At 43.0% G+C, this 15,438-nt stretch overlaps 1 protein-coding gene across 1 annotated transcript; it reads left to right on the forward strand.

Annotated features, from left to right (window-relative positions):
• Window positions 1-11,657: 11,657 nt before the first annotated feature.
• LOC111981320 (thyrotroph embryonic factor) lies at window positions 11,658-14,669 on the forward strand. Its single transcript, XM_024012538.2, has 4 exons — window positions 11,658-11,931; window positions 12,619-13,029; window positions 13,439-13,656; window positions 13,918-14,669. Exons 1-4 carry the CDS (start codon window positions 11,892-11,894, stop codon window positions 14,131-14,133), a joined length of 885 nt encoding a protein of 294 aa, XP_023868306.1. The 5' UTR covers window positions 11,658-11,891; the 3' UTR covers window positions 14,134-14,669.
• The last annotated feature ends 769 nt before the right edge of the window (window positions 14,670-15,438 follow it).

Consider the following 15,438-nt stretch of genomic DNA (forward strand, 5'->3'; position numbering starts at 1 on the left):
AACAGTGGGTTAACTGCCTTGTTCAGGGGCAGAACGACAGATTTTTACCTTGTCAGCTCGGGGATTCGATCTTGCAAACTTTTGGTTACTAGTCCAACGCTCTAACCACTAGGCGACCTGCCGCCCCAGTATGATATGACATAGTATGATATGTTACGTTTCGTATGGTATGTGTTAATTTGTGGATTTCCATCTCCCGTACAATATGTTCCGAATTGGCAAAATGTATGGTATGTTACAAATTCTAGCTAGGTGTCTAATGTTAGCTAGGCTAGGGGTTAGAGTTTAGGAGGTAGGCTAACATGCTAAGTAGCTAAAAAGTAGTAAGTAGTTCAGAAGTTGTCCATGATGAGATTTAAACTAGCAGCCTTTGGGTTGCTAGACATTCATGTTATACGCCCACCCATCCACCTTACTTTAGTTTTTGTCTTAAGTAACCATACCAAACGTAACATACTAATTTGAGTGTCCCGGATATACATTTACTTTGTTACGTCTAGTCTGAGACCAGGCTGGGTAAGGGAGGGGGTAACACGCTCACTTTTTTGGGGGGGGTTCTCTTGAAATAATATTGAGATGTTCTGTATACATCACTGGTAATTATGTTAGTGTTAGTTCATAAGCTTTGCATACTGGAAGTGTGTTGAATACCAACTTTAGCCAGTATAGAGAGGTAATGGATACTCGGAATGAACCAAATGGAAGGTTTAAGTTTGTTACTAAATACTATTTCGATGACAATTATGGCTATAACGATTTTGATTTACAACATTCTAAAATAATCTATAGAGTGGGATGTGGTATGTTTCCTACTATACAAACAAAGTCAGTGAGCTGGATCCTGTTGATTTGCCATAGGTCAGCGTTTTCCAAACTCTGAACGTTTTTTTTTTTTTCAAATGACCAAAGCTGGATGATTAGTTTATTATTTGAATCAGCTGTGTAGTGCTAGGGCAAAAACCAAAACGTGCACCCCTTGGGGTCCCGAGGACCACGTTTGGGAAACTGTTACATAGGTTTTGTCCTGGATTAAATAATTCTAATCAAGAGTGAATCACATTGACCTTCATCACATCCATCTATGTCATTGAACTGACTGCACCACAATATATCTACCTATGTTACTTTTTTTCAGGCAGTTTAATCCTTGCTGGCTGGAAACAGTTCTTGAAACTGAAGTGTCCCCCTCTAAAAGCCATCAAAATGACCCCTTTATAAAAGTGCACCCTTGTTAAACACTATTCACACTGCTCTCGTGACCATGCACTATTTTATTGTAGCTGCCATACTGATTGAACAGATGGTTAGAGACTGCAGTGTTTGCATTTAATTTCCAATGTCATGGGTTGGTAAGAATGAGTTATAAGACCTAAAAGTAATTTTTGTTTTCTTATTTTGTTTGAGCTATTGACCAAATCTGACATGTTAAATAAAACTATTTTTGAGGGAATAGATCCAATATCCTTTTTTACAGTTATTGACAGTTTGTTATAGTTGTGTAATAAATTACAATAAGTAACTACTCCTGACCAAGGTCTGTTATCTTATCAAAGGACATTTTTTATGTATATTGTGTAAAAATCTGTTGTGTTCTGGTTAGTGTGGTTCAAATCAATGAGGTTCAAGCGGAGGGTTAATGATTTCCACCTTCAGATCTTGTTCATGATGTGCTGTTTAGTGTCCCGATTGCCTGCGAGTGTGTGGTGAGATGGGGGGTTTCGTACTTTTGTGATCGAATACACAAACCTGCTCCCAACTTGTAATTGGCTTATGGGTATGACTGACAGCCTATACAGCAAACCGAAACTCTGGATAAATTGAACAATTAGTATCATGGTCTTTCACAGAGTATGTTCTATAGTCATAATACTGTAAGTCGCTCTGGATAAGAGCGTCTGCTAAATGACTTAAATGTAAATGTAATAATACTAGTAGGCGTGGCTACTGAACTCAACAACTTGCCTGCACATTGCATCCTCGTGACATGGTTTGAAGTTCTTGCAAAGTGTATATCAGACAAAGCAACTGAAGTTTTGTTCCTGAAGTCTTCAAAGCCCTGATGAGTTTCTATTCTCGTTTTCCATTGACAACGGTAATAGAAATCGGTGTGAATTTGTTATACCCGTGCTATTCTTTTCAACACATTTGTGACAGATAAACACATTTATCCCGATAGAGGGTGACAGATAAACACATTTATCCCGATAGAGGGTAACTTCATGCCAGTGACGTTAGCTACATTCATACAGTAATGTTTTAACAGTCAAATTTCATTAGCGTCCTGCAACTTCCTTGTGTTAACTAAATGGACTGATGCAATGTCATTGAAATATAAACTTTGCAGCATGTGCAACATCTTCAATAGCTTAGACTTTAGTTACTGCCTGCCTGGGTTTGTTATCAATCTTGTCAATGTACTATTTCACAAAACAAACATTACATTTTCATGTCTTGACAAACTGCATTGGATGATTTGATACTGTAACACACTTGCTGCCAGCAAATATCACTTTGCATATTATGAAGTGACACTACATATTTTGTTACATTCGTTAATAAAGTAGAAATGTGTTATTCATCTTGTTTTCTTAAGTTTAGGAATATTTGACTATGTCCATTTGACTGAACTGCCTTGTGGTCCAAAAAAAAGACCACCCATGGTTAAATGCTGCACTGTCGGAAACTAGAAGCACAAGCATTTCGCTACACCCGCAATAACATCTGAAAAACACGTATGTGACCAATAAAATTTTATTTGATAACAGGAACTGGGATGAGAAACATGTTGGCCAACTAAGGTGTCACAAGCATGGTATACATCCCTTCCACTTCCAGCATTATGCTGTTATTTTTGGCACCACTGTGCTTAAGGGTGGCACAAATGTGTAGTCTAACAAAGCAGTTTATTTTATTTTTTATTTCACCTTTATTCAACCAGGTAGGCTAGTTGAGAACAAGTTCTCATTTACAACTGCGACCTGGCCAAGATAAAGTAAAGCAGTGCGACACAAACAACAGAGTTAAACATGGAATAAACAAGCGTACAGTCAATAACACAATAGGAAAAAAACAAAGTCTATATACAGTGTGTGCAAATGACTTGAGGTAAGGCAATAAATAGGCCATAGTAGCGAAGTAATTACAATTTAGCAAATTAACACTGGAGTGATAGATGTGCAGATGATGATGTGCAAGTAGAAGTACTGGTGTGCAAATGAGCAGAAAAGTCAAAAACAATATGGGGATGAGGTAGGTAGATTGGATGGGCTATTTACAGATGGGCTACGTACAGCTGCAGCAATCGGTTAGCTGCTCAGATAGCTGATGTTTAAAGTTAGTGAGGGAAATATAAGTCTCCAGCTTAAGCGATTTTTGCAATTCGTTCCAGTCATTTGCAGCAGAGAACTGGAAGGGAAGGCGGCCAAAGAGGTGTTGGCTTTGGGGATGACCAGCAGATATACCTGCTGATATATACCAGCAGATATACCTGCTGGAGCGTGTCCTACGGGTGGGTGTTGTTATCGTGACCAGTGAGCTGAGATAAGGCGGAGCTTTACCTATCAAAGACTTATAGATGACCTGGAGCCAGTGGGTCTGGCGACGAATAAGTAGCGAGGGCCAGCCGACGAGAGCATACAGGTCGCAGTGGTGGGTGGTATATGGGGCTTTGGTGACAAAACGGATGGCACTGTGATAGACTGCATCCAGTTTGCTGAGTAGAGTGTTGGAGGCTATTTTGTAAATGACAGCGCCGAAGTCGAGGATCGGTAGGATAGTTAATTTTACGAGGGTATGTTTGGCGGCGTGAGTGAAGGAGGCTTTGTTGCGAAACAGGAAGCCGATTCTAGATTTCATTTTGGATTGGAGATGCTTAATATGAGTCTGGAAGGAGAGTTTACAGTCTATCCAGACACCTAGGTATTTGTAGTTGTCCACATATTCTAAGTCAGAACTGTCCAGAGTAGTGATGCTAGTCGGGCGGGTGGGTGCGGGCAGCGAACGGTTGAAAAGCATGCATTTAGTTTTACTATCATTTAAGAGCAGTTTGAGGCCACGGAAGGAGTGTTGTATGGCATTGAAGATCGTTTGGAGGTTTGTTAACACAGTGTCCAAAGAAGGGCCAGATGTATGCAAAATGGTGTCGTCTGCATAGAGGTGGATCAGGGAATCACCCGCAGCAAGAGCGACATCGTTGATATATACAGAGAAAAGTTGGCCCAAGAATTGAACCCTGTGGTACCCTCATAGAGACTGCCAGAGGTCCGGACAACAGGCCCTCCAATTTGACACACTTGACTCTGTCTGGGAAGTAGTTGGTGAACCAGGCGAGGCAGTCATTTGAGAAACCAAGGCTGTTGAGTCTGCCGATAAGAATACGGTGATTGACAGAGTCGAAAGCCTTGGCCAAGTCGATGAAGACGGCTGCACAGTACTGTCTTTTATCGATGGCGGTTATGGTATCGTTTAGTACCTTGAGCGTGGCTGAGGTGCACCCGTGACCAACTCGGAAACCGGATTGTACAGCGGAGAAGGTACGGTGGGATTCGAAATGGTCAGTGATCTGTTTATTAACTTGGCTTTCGAAGACTTTAGAAAGGCAGGGCAGGATGGATATAGGTCTGTAACAGTTTGGGTCTAGAGTGTCACCCACTTTGAAGAAGGGGATGACCGCGGCAGCTTTCCAATCTTTAGGGATCTCGGACGATACGAAAGAGAGGTTGAACAGACTGGTAATAGCGGCGGATGATTTTAGAAGAGAGGGTCCAGATTGTCTAGCCCAGCTGATTTGTCAGGGTCCAGGTTTTGCAGCTCTTTCAGAACATCCGCTATCTGGATTTGGGTGAAGGAGAAGCTGGGGAGGCTTGGGCAAGTAGCTGCGGGGGGTGCGGAGCTGTTGGCCGGGGTTGGGGTAGCCAGGGAAGAATGGCCAGCCGTAGAGAAGTGCTTATTGAAAATCTTGATTATCGTGGATTTATCGGTGGTGACAGTGTTACCTAGCCTCAGTGCAGTGGGCAGCTGGGAGGAGGTGCTCTTATTCTCTATGGACTTTACAGTGTCCCAAAACTTTTTGGAGTTAGAGCTACAGGATGCAAATTTCTGTTTGAAAAAGCTAGCCTTTGCTTTCCTGACTGACTGCATGTATTGGTTCCTGACTTCCCTGAAAAGTTGCATATCGCGGGGACTATTCGATACTAGTGCAGTCCACCACAGGATGTTTTTGTGCTGGTCGAGGGCAGTCAGGTCTGGAGTGAACCAAGGGCTATATCTGTTCTTAGTTCTAKATTTTTTGATAGGGGAATGCTTATTTAAGATGGTGAGGAAATTACTTTTAAAGAACGACCAGGCATCCTCGACTGACGGGATGAGGTCAATATCCTTCCAGGATACCCGGGCCATGTCGATTAGAAAGGCCTGCTCGCAGAAGTGTTTTAGGGAGTGTTTGACAGTAATGAGGGGTGGTSGTTTGACCGCGGACCCATAGCGGATGCAGGCAATGAGGCAGTGATCGCTGAGATCCTAATTGAAAACAGCAGAGGTGTATTTGGAGGGAAGTTGGTCAGGATAATATCCGTGAGGGTGCCCATGTTTACGGATTTAGGGTTGTACCTGGTGGGTTCCTTGATAATTTGTGTGAGATTGAGCGCATCTAGCTTAGATTGTGGGACTGCCAAGGTGTTAAGCATATCCCAGTTTAGGTCACCTAACAGAACGAACTCTGAAGATAGATGGGGGGCAATCAATTCACATATGGTGTCCAGGGCACAGCTGGGAGCTGAGGGGGGTCTATAACAGGCAGCAACAGTGAGAGACTTGTTTCTGGAGAGATTCGTTTTTACATTTAGAAGCTCAAACTGTTTGGGCATAGACCTGGAAATTATGACAGAACTTTGCAGGCTATCTCTGCAGTAGATTGTAACTCCGCCCCTGTTGGCAGTTCTATCTTGACGGAAAATGTTGTAGATGGGGATGGAAATTTCAGAATTTTTGGTGGCCTTCCTAAGCCAGGATTCAGACACGGCAAGGACATCAGGGTTGGCGGAGTGTGCTAAAGCAGTGAGTAAAACAAACTTAGGGAGGAGGCTTCTGATGTTAACATGCATGAAACCAAGGCCTTTTTGGTTACAGAAGTCAACAAATGAGAGCGCCTGGGGACACGCAGGGCCTGGGTTAACCTCCACATCACCAGAGGAAGAGTAGGATGAGGGTACGGCTAAAGGCTATCAAAACTGGTTGTCTAGTGCYTTGGGGACAGAGAATAAAAGGAGCAGATGTCTGGACATAGATTCAGGGCATAATGTACAGACGGGTATGGTAGGGTGCGTGTACAGTGGAGGTAAACCCAGGCATTGAGTGACGATTAGAGAGGTTACATCTCTGGACGCACTAGTTATGCTGGGTGAGGTCACCGCATGTGTGGGAGGTGGGACAAAGGAGGTATCTGAGGCATGTTGAGTGGGACTAGGGGCTCCGCAGTAAACTAAAACGATAACTGTCCTAAACAACAATATACAAGGCATATTGACATTTGAGAGACATAAAGTGAGGCATAAAGCAATCACAGGTGTTGATTGAGAGAGCTAGCTAAGACAACAACGGGTAAGACAACAACGGCTAATCAGCTAAGACAACAACAACAGGTAAAATGGCAAATGGGCAGAGAGGGTCAGTTAACTACACACAGGGCCTGAATTCGAGGCTGGTGCTGACAGATAAACAAAAAATAAACAAAATGGAGTACCGTGATTAATGAACAGTCCAGCAGGCAATAGATGAAACAGGGAAGCCGCTGGGTAGTCGTTACTACGCTAGCAAGCGGGAGACCCTGTGTTCAAAGTTAGCAGGCCGGGGCTAGTAGAAGCGTCTGCTCCGACGTCCGGAAAAGGCCGGTTGAGGGCACAACGGATGGAGTTATGTCGGCAGACCAGTCGTGGTGGAACGGCGGGGCTCTGTGTCGACAAAGGGTCTAGGCCAGTTAGCGAAAGAGGTATTGTAGCTGTAGTAATTGCGTTTGCTAGCCGGGAGATGCGTCTGGCTCGCGGCTAACTGGTTCTAGCTTCGGGACAGGGGCGTTAGCCATTATAGCCACTCGGTAGCAGCTAGCTAGCAGTGATGATCCGATGACAAGTTAGTCAGTGTAAATCACATGAGAGATTCCCATTACATAGGCCTACTCTTAATAGTACATAACTAACCCCTCTGCTAACAGGCCTTGTATATTCAGAATATTGCGTAGGCCGTAGGGCACTTATGCACACAGCGTGTCCTCATTATGTGGATAGGTATCCTCACAACTTGATGTAGTCCTAGTGTATGTTCACACACTCTTCATCATACCCTTGTTTTTAATTTAGATCCCAAATCCAGTGCCTTTGCTTTTCTGTCTGACATGTTTTACTGAATTGTGATGGACACAGGCCATAGCCATTCAAATCAAATAAGTTTGACACGTGCAAAAGGTTCACTTGCAAGCTCTTCCTCAACAATGCAGTATTCAATATCAAAGAAAATAGAAAATCCAGAATAAAATCTTTCATTCTTTCTCAGTGTATGGTGTTCACAATGACATTAATTTGCATGCTCCCATAATAGAGTTCATATCAGACTTGCTTACATACCCACAGACAGTCTACACATCAGAGCTCTCACCCCAGACATCAGTGTTTTGTGCCACACGAATTTGGCATGGCATTGGTGATTCACAGTGACCCTCTCGTAATCATTTTGTTGTCTGTGTTTACAAATAGCTTGTTCTTTCCATAAATCTAGTGAGGGAAATCGAACAGCAAGTACCAGTGACACGCTCAATTCAGAAGTGGTCTGATGAAGCAAATTCTAAGCTACAGGACTGTTTTGCTAGCACAGACTGGAAAACAGTGCCTTCAGAAAGTATTCATACACCTTGACTTATTCCACATTTAGTGTTACAGCCTGAATTCAAAATGGATTAAAGAAATACATGTCTCACCCATCTACACACAATACCACATGATGACAAAGTGAAAACATGTTTTTAGAAATGTTTGCAAATGTAATGATAATGAATAATGAAATACAGAACTCTCTCTTACATAAGTAATTACATGTTAGAATCACCTCTGGCAGCATTTACAGCTGTGAGTCTTTCTGGCTAAGTCTAAGAGCTTTGCACATCTGGGGGCTCATTTATCAATATTGCGTAGAAACTATTCTAAAATACTACTTACAAGCGGAATTTAGAATGTTTGAACACATAGAAAAAGTGTGATTCAACAAACAATCCTACCAGTGTCATACTCACACCAGTAAGAGAACCAGTGCTTGTGCACGACCGTGGCTATTTGCATTTTGAAACACCCCTAATTAACCATATGGCCAAAATCATCCCAAAAATATAAACGCATCATGCAACAATTTCAAAGATTATACTGAGTTACAGTTCATATAAGGAAATCAGCAAATTAGGCCCTAATCTATGGATTTCACATGACTGGGAATACAGATACGCATCTATGGGTCACATATACCTTCAAAAAAAAGGTAGGGGCGGGGATCAGAAAACCAGTCAGTATCTGGTGTGACCACCAGATCCTTGCGACATGGGGCCATGCATTATCATGCTTAAACATGAGGTGATGGCGGCGGATGAATGGCACGACAATTGGCCTAAGGATCTCGTCAAGGTATCTCTGCATTCAAATTACCATCGATAAAATTAAATTGTGTTCGTTGTCTGATAGCTTATGTCTGCCCATACCATAACCCCACCGCCACCATTGGGCACTCTGTTCACAACGTTGACATCAGAAAACTTGTCGCCCACACGACGCCATACACGCTGTCTGCCATCTGCCCAGTACAGTTGAAACTGGGATTCATCCGTGAAGAGCACACATCTCCAGCATGCCAGTGGCCATGGAAGGTGAGCATTTGCCCACTTTTACGATACCAAACTGCAGTCAGGTCAACACCCTGGTGAGGACGACGAGCATGTAGATGAGCTTCCCAGAGATGGTTTCTGACAGTTTGTGCAGAAATTCTTTGGTTGTGCAAACTCAGTTTCATCAGCTGTCCGGATGGCTGGTCTCAGACGATCCCTCAGGTGAAGAAGCCGGATGTGAAGGTCCTGGGTTACACGTGGTGTGCGGTTGTGAGGCCGGTTTGACGTACTGCCAAATTCTCTAAAATGACGTTGGAGTCAGCTTATGGTAGAGAAATGAACATTATATTCTCTGGGAACTGCTCTGGTGGATATTCCTGCAGACAAAATGCCAATTGCTTGCTCCCTCAAAACTTGAGACATCCCTGGCATTGTGTGACAAAACTGCGCATTTTAGAGTGGTCTTTTTATTGTCCCCAGCACAAGGTGCACCTGTGTAAGGATCATGCTGTTTAATCAGCTTCTTGATATGCCACACCTGTCAGGTCAATTGATTTTCTTGACAAAGGAGAAATGCTCACTAACATGGATGTGAACAAATTTCTGAACGACATTTTTTAGAAATAAGCTTTATGTGCGTATGGAACATTTCTGGGATKTTTTCTTTCAGCTCATGAAACATGGGACCAACACTATATTTTAGTTCAGTATAAATTGATCGTAAATGTTGTGACCTGACTAAATAATAGCCATCTTCAAGTACTGTCTGTAGGGTCTATTAGATTGGCATTTGTAGAAGCTTGTCAGAGTCTATAGAACTTTATTATACATTTAGGTGCAAGTCTAGATACAAGGTAGCCTACTGACCTATTTTCTGGGCTCGTATCACCTGTATTTTAACCTAGATAACTATTTGTGGCTAGTTCCTCCCTCATGTACACACTTAGACTTTTGTTTACTCTGTAAAAGTTCAGATGTACTGTTACTGTACCACTCTGTAATGTATATTGTACAGTGAGTGAACAGTTGAGCTGTTGCATATAGAGAGAGACCTGCTAGAATAACATTGCATTGCATCATATGTTGTGTTGCCATAAAGTTTCATATTGTCTGAAGGTCAGACCTAAATCCACTGTACAAACTGTCTTCATACAAAATATGACACTGACCTAAATAGATAATACATGAACTAAAACTAGAACTCAACGAATCAGATTTAATTCACCCAATGAATGAAGCCCTTAATTGGTTCCAGGTATGTCCAACATGGGCTATTAAGTATTGTTACTATTTTTGGAATGACTGGATTGTACTTTTTTTTTAAAGAGCAGTGGTGGAATGTGTTCAGTACATCATGTTCCTGTCTGAACATCCTGCAACAAAAAACAGACTAATGTTGAAGCCCCATTTGGATGCGCGTGTGCGSGCAGAAATGTGAGAATTCTAGTCTATTAGCATATCGGAAACCATTATCAATATAACAATTTTATTGATGTGGTGTAAGGTGAGGGGATATGACTCATATGTTATTAACACATTTCCAATCCAATGGTAGAACGGTTGCGCTGGGTGTAAATACATGATAGGGACACGCCAGCTGTTCAGTATAGTGCGAGCTCGTGCTTCCTGGGCTACSCGTCGCCCTGCTTTTGCACGTGCCATAACCACGCCCCTCAACAGCTTGTCTCTGCACGTGAAGGAGAGAAAAGAACACACGTGTTTTGTTTGGCCACGAGTGTGGATACAAATGTATCAATGTATAATGCATCCAGTCATCATGTCGTGCGGAGGAGAAACTGGATGCATTGCATCGTCATATAAAACGTATGTAAGTATCCAACGTGGATGGATCCTCAACTAGATTCAGCCGCGGGCCATTTTTTTCTTGAGTGGGTGGTCGGGGGCGGACTATAATAAAAAAATAAAAGTAGACTGCAAATTAACCGCAAGAAGCCTTAACAATGGCGCTCATTGTAAGAGTAGGGACGTTCACCCCGGTGTCATGGCTAAATTCCCAACCTGGCCACATTCCATCATGGCCACCTAATCACCCCCCTCATTCCTAATTGGCATATATCACTCCTCACATGTCCAACTGGTGGCTATTGTGCGGTGAGAGTTCTGGCACAATCCCTGTGCATCACTGAGGTGGGTGCTACTCATTGATGTTGGGTGAGGTGAGTTTCACCCTACTATGTAAGGAGTACCTCAGTTGGTAGAAAAGTGCTATATAAATCCAATTAATTATTATTATASGACCACATATGTCTATATGAGTGGGAATACTGGGGAACAGATGTTCAAAATTAAAATCAATTGGAGCTGATTTCCTGGTGTTTTRATCTCCAACAATGAAAACAAAACATGTCTTCTTTTTTTCTCAGAAAACTTGGGGGGGCCAAATAAAACCGCCGCCGGTTGGGGAAGCCTGGCCTACCACGATTTGATGTAGCCTAGTAGTTGACATCAAATGTCGCGAAGCATCCTTGTCCTCGTCTCCTCCAGTTCCCAGGGTCAGTGAATGGCCATAGTCATACAGTTCTAGATCTATCTGGTTTAGCTAAATGTAGCAACAATAGGAGTCAGGAGACACTATATTGACATTCTGCACGCAATGTACAGTTATTTCCGTGCGAAGGCTTGAAACGGAGTGTTGCTTCAGCCAATGAGCTCCCGGTGTGTACTACTGCTTCTGTTTTGACTGGCTCACCAGCGAGTTTTCTATGTCAGCTACTTAACATTAAAATATACATATGTGACCAATCCACGCCGAGTATTTTCTGAAGAGGCGTATAGCTCATGAATAAGAAAACAGTGCTCGCAGTAGGCTACGACCATCGGGATCTGTGGTGTTTGTTTTGACAACGTTTTAATTTGTGAAACGGGTTTCAAAGCAACAGACTGAAACACTGCTTTGACTTCATTTATCCACGGATATTGCTAACAGTGCCTGGGAAACTACACTCAAGGCGCCTCTGCAGCCTAGGTCGGATCCACAGAAATCGTTTCCTATTGTTTTGAAGAAGATTAAATTATGGACATTCCCCCACCTAATATTCTAGAAGGCGACGATGGTAAGACTAGCCTACTAGTGTCGTTGTGGATGAATTGAGAGATCCTTTCCAATGTCCACATTTTTTTATGTGAACTGCATTGATCTGATGTGGACGTTGACTTCGCGGACATGTTGACTGGTGTATGGAGACGTAGTAGTGCTTTTAATGAGCGTGTGTGTGTACCTTCAAACAACTGGACACATTTTTTTAAAATCTGCTATGTTTGATCATTATATATGACTAGTTCAATAGTTGTTCAAATGTGCCAAGTATAGAGCAGTACTGGGGAAGGAAACCCTTTGTACTTTCTGATTGCTGTTCCAGTTTCCCCTGAGGCACTGAACTGAGTGAGGGAGGGAAAAGAACATAAAGTTCTCACACCTCCCTATTTGTCCTAGAGCACTGCAGTCAAACCGTTTTTCACATACAATATGAGTACATCATTTTCTTGCATTTGAAGGGCAATTAATATTTTTTTCACGTTCGTTTTTGTGTTTAGGGGCTGTGTTGACAAGTCCAGATTTCCCTTCCCCATTGATTATGGGTTGATGCAGCCCCCTTTTCCCTCATTCTGTAATTTCACCACTTATTTTTCTACTTCTTTCCATGACATCAGACTTCTATCTTCCTTTATTTACCATCCTGTTTGTGTTCACATGGTCGTGCAACCTTCACCCATTATGCTCTTCACGGTTATCTCCACAGAAATAGAGAAGAAGAAGTTGTGCTCTGCTGATAATGGCGAGGCCGGTGTTGGAGGGGCCAGTGGTGGAACTGGAGGTACCGGCATTGGAGGGGTGTCCGCCTCCCTTACGCCTGCCATCTGGGAGAAGACCATCCCCTATGATGGGGAGACCTTCCACTTGGAGTACATGGACCTGGATGAGTTCCTGCAGGAGAATGGCATCCCAGTCACCCTAGAGGAGGAGCTGCAGAAGAGCCTGGCCCAGGWGGAAACCAAGGGGACAAGACCCCCTTTCACCACCTCTGACACAGAGACRGTCACACTCACCTTAGAGCCAGCTGAACAAGAGAAGGAAGAAGAAGATGGGGACGATGAAGATGCTGTGTCTGGGTTTGAAGCAGCGGAGGTTGAAGTGTCTAAAAATAAAAAAGGTACATTGTTGGGGCCCATTGTTAAAAGCCCAGACACGGTACCACTGTAAAACATTCTACCTTTGAACTCAACATGCACATATACTGACACTGTAATAGACGCTTGCAACATGCTGACACTAGATACTCCCATATTGAATTCAAATGTCAAATAGATGTACCTGACGCACTCGACACCTTGCCTCCAGTACACACATGGACACACGTACATGTGAAATCTGAGCTCTACAGCATTAGCAAATGGCAGTATTCATATAGGGCTGACCTTAGTATGCCTTAAGGAAAAAATGTAGCAAACAGTTGTGAATTATCAATTAACTATAGCCTTCAAGATTATAAAAATATACATAACAGCCACCAAAATAAATAAAAATATACTCCTCATTGAACTCACTTTGTCTCCCTCTAGAGGGGAAGTCTGCAGACCGACTCACACCCACTCCCATCGACCCGGAGGACATTGAGGTGGACATCAACTTCCAGCCGGACCCCACAGACCTGGTGCTGTCCAGRGTGCCTGGGGGTGAGCTGTTCAACCCACGCAAACACAAGTTCTCTGARGAGGACCTCAAACCACAGCCCATGATCAAGAAGGCCAAAAAGGTCTTTGTGCCCACTGAGCAGAAGGTAAGATGACCGGTGAATATTTGTTTCAGGGCGGTGATGAATGATGGAACTGGTTGTTCTGAAGTAGGTTAATGAGAATGTAGCCACTGCAATTGGGAACCAAATAATTATTGGTTGATGAAGATTGTAGTATCACTATGTTACACCAGAAAAATTCATGAGTGAGTAGTAAGCCATGAATAAAGGGGCTTGTCTGGGATTAGGGATGTTTCCACAACACTGATTCTATTATTTTGTATTAAAATCCTCTGTCTCCCACAGGACGATAAATACTGGTCGAGGAGGAAGAAGAACAATGTGGCAGCCAAACGTTCACGTGACGCTCGGCGGCTGAAGGAGAACCAGATCACAGTGCGCGCTTCGTTTCTGGAGAGGGAAAATGCTGCGTTGCGGCAACAAGTGGCTGAGTTGCGAAAGGACTGTGGTCGCTGCAAYAACATCATGTCCCGATATGAAGCCAAATACGGACCATTGTAAGGGACAAACTTTATCTTTCAAGAAAATAACCGAAAAATAAAAACGCCCCCCAAAATGCAGACACAAAGAGAATCTGAATTGCACTGCTTTCATGGTGAACGCCGGTCACTGCGTCAAGTTCTAGATCCTTTCCAACATGACAGTGGAGGCATGGATACACACTGTCAGTGAGCCAGGCAGCAACATGGCGAGAGGTGGACACGAAGACTGGCTCCTACACATACAGGGACTCAATTACAGACATAACATGTATATTGTCTACTGCTAGTCAGGTCTTATCACTGGCCAGAGAAGTCAGAGAAAGCTGGTGGAGAAAAGCAGGCTTGTGAAAAGAAGCGCTTAAACGTTACACACACACATTTATACAGCGTATTAATGGGTTGTTTTGTGGACCAAAGCATGAACATCATCAGTGATGAGTAGTGAATATTGAAAGTTGTCCCTCTGCCCTCTTCCCACTGTTTGCAGTAACTGACTGTCTCCTCTGTTTCAAGTACTTGTGCAGAGGCTCTGAAGAAGGACATGTGAACTCTTGATTTATTCATAATTGGGTAGGGGAGAAAACAATGAATAACAGAACTGACAGATTGAGGGTTGCACCTCCGTGACCGCACACAGYAAATAATTGATATTGGTCAGACAAAGGGCGAGATAGTGGTGTTTTCCTGTCACAGCTCTTCTATGTCTGTCTTTGTTTGTACCACACACTGAAGTGTGTGTGTGTGTGTGTGTGTGGAGAGAATTCTTTGTACATAGTTTTCTCCCTGCACCACATAGATTGTGTTACCCCTGTTTTGCACTTAACCCTTCCAAAGCAACACCTTGTGGGTGAAGATTAGATATAGGGCTGGGTGGGTACGACATGACCCACACATTTTAAGCAATTGTTTATACAAAAACTAACTCTGCTTCTAATATCTTTCCCCCAAAAACAGTCATTTTGGGGGAAAGAGGTGTTTTAAAAAGTAGTATGGCCTTTCTAGGGAGTTTTTTCTAGCCACCGTGCTTCTACACCTGCATTGCTTGCTGTTTGGGGTTTTAGGCTGGGTTTCTGTACAGCACTTTGAGATATCAGCTGATGTAAGAAGGGCTTTATAAATAAATTTGATTTGATATGGCACGGACTGTCTTTTCTCAGTATGTTTATTGCTCATAGATCAGGCATTTATAAGGGCCCTCACTGGTGGAGGGGTATTTAATATGTATGTTGGTTTATTTCATTGTTCACTGCAAGTAGAGGGCACTGTATATTTGTGCCTCCTGTAGTTTGTCTGGGATTAAGAGTCAGTTATTTTGTCAATACCT

The sequence above is a fragment of the Salvelinus sp. IW2-2015 genome, linkage group LG20, assembly GCF_002910315.2.
Source record: "Salvelinus sp. IW2-2015 linkage group LG20, ASM291031v2, whole genome shotgun sequence".
In the NCBI taxonomy this organism is placed as follows: Eukaryota; Metazoa; Chordata; class Actinopteri; order Salmoniformes; family Salmonidae; genus Salvelinus; species Salvelinus sp. IW2-2015.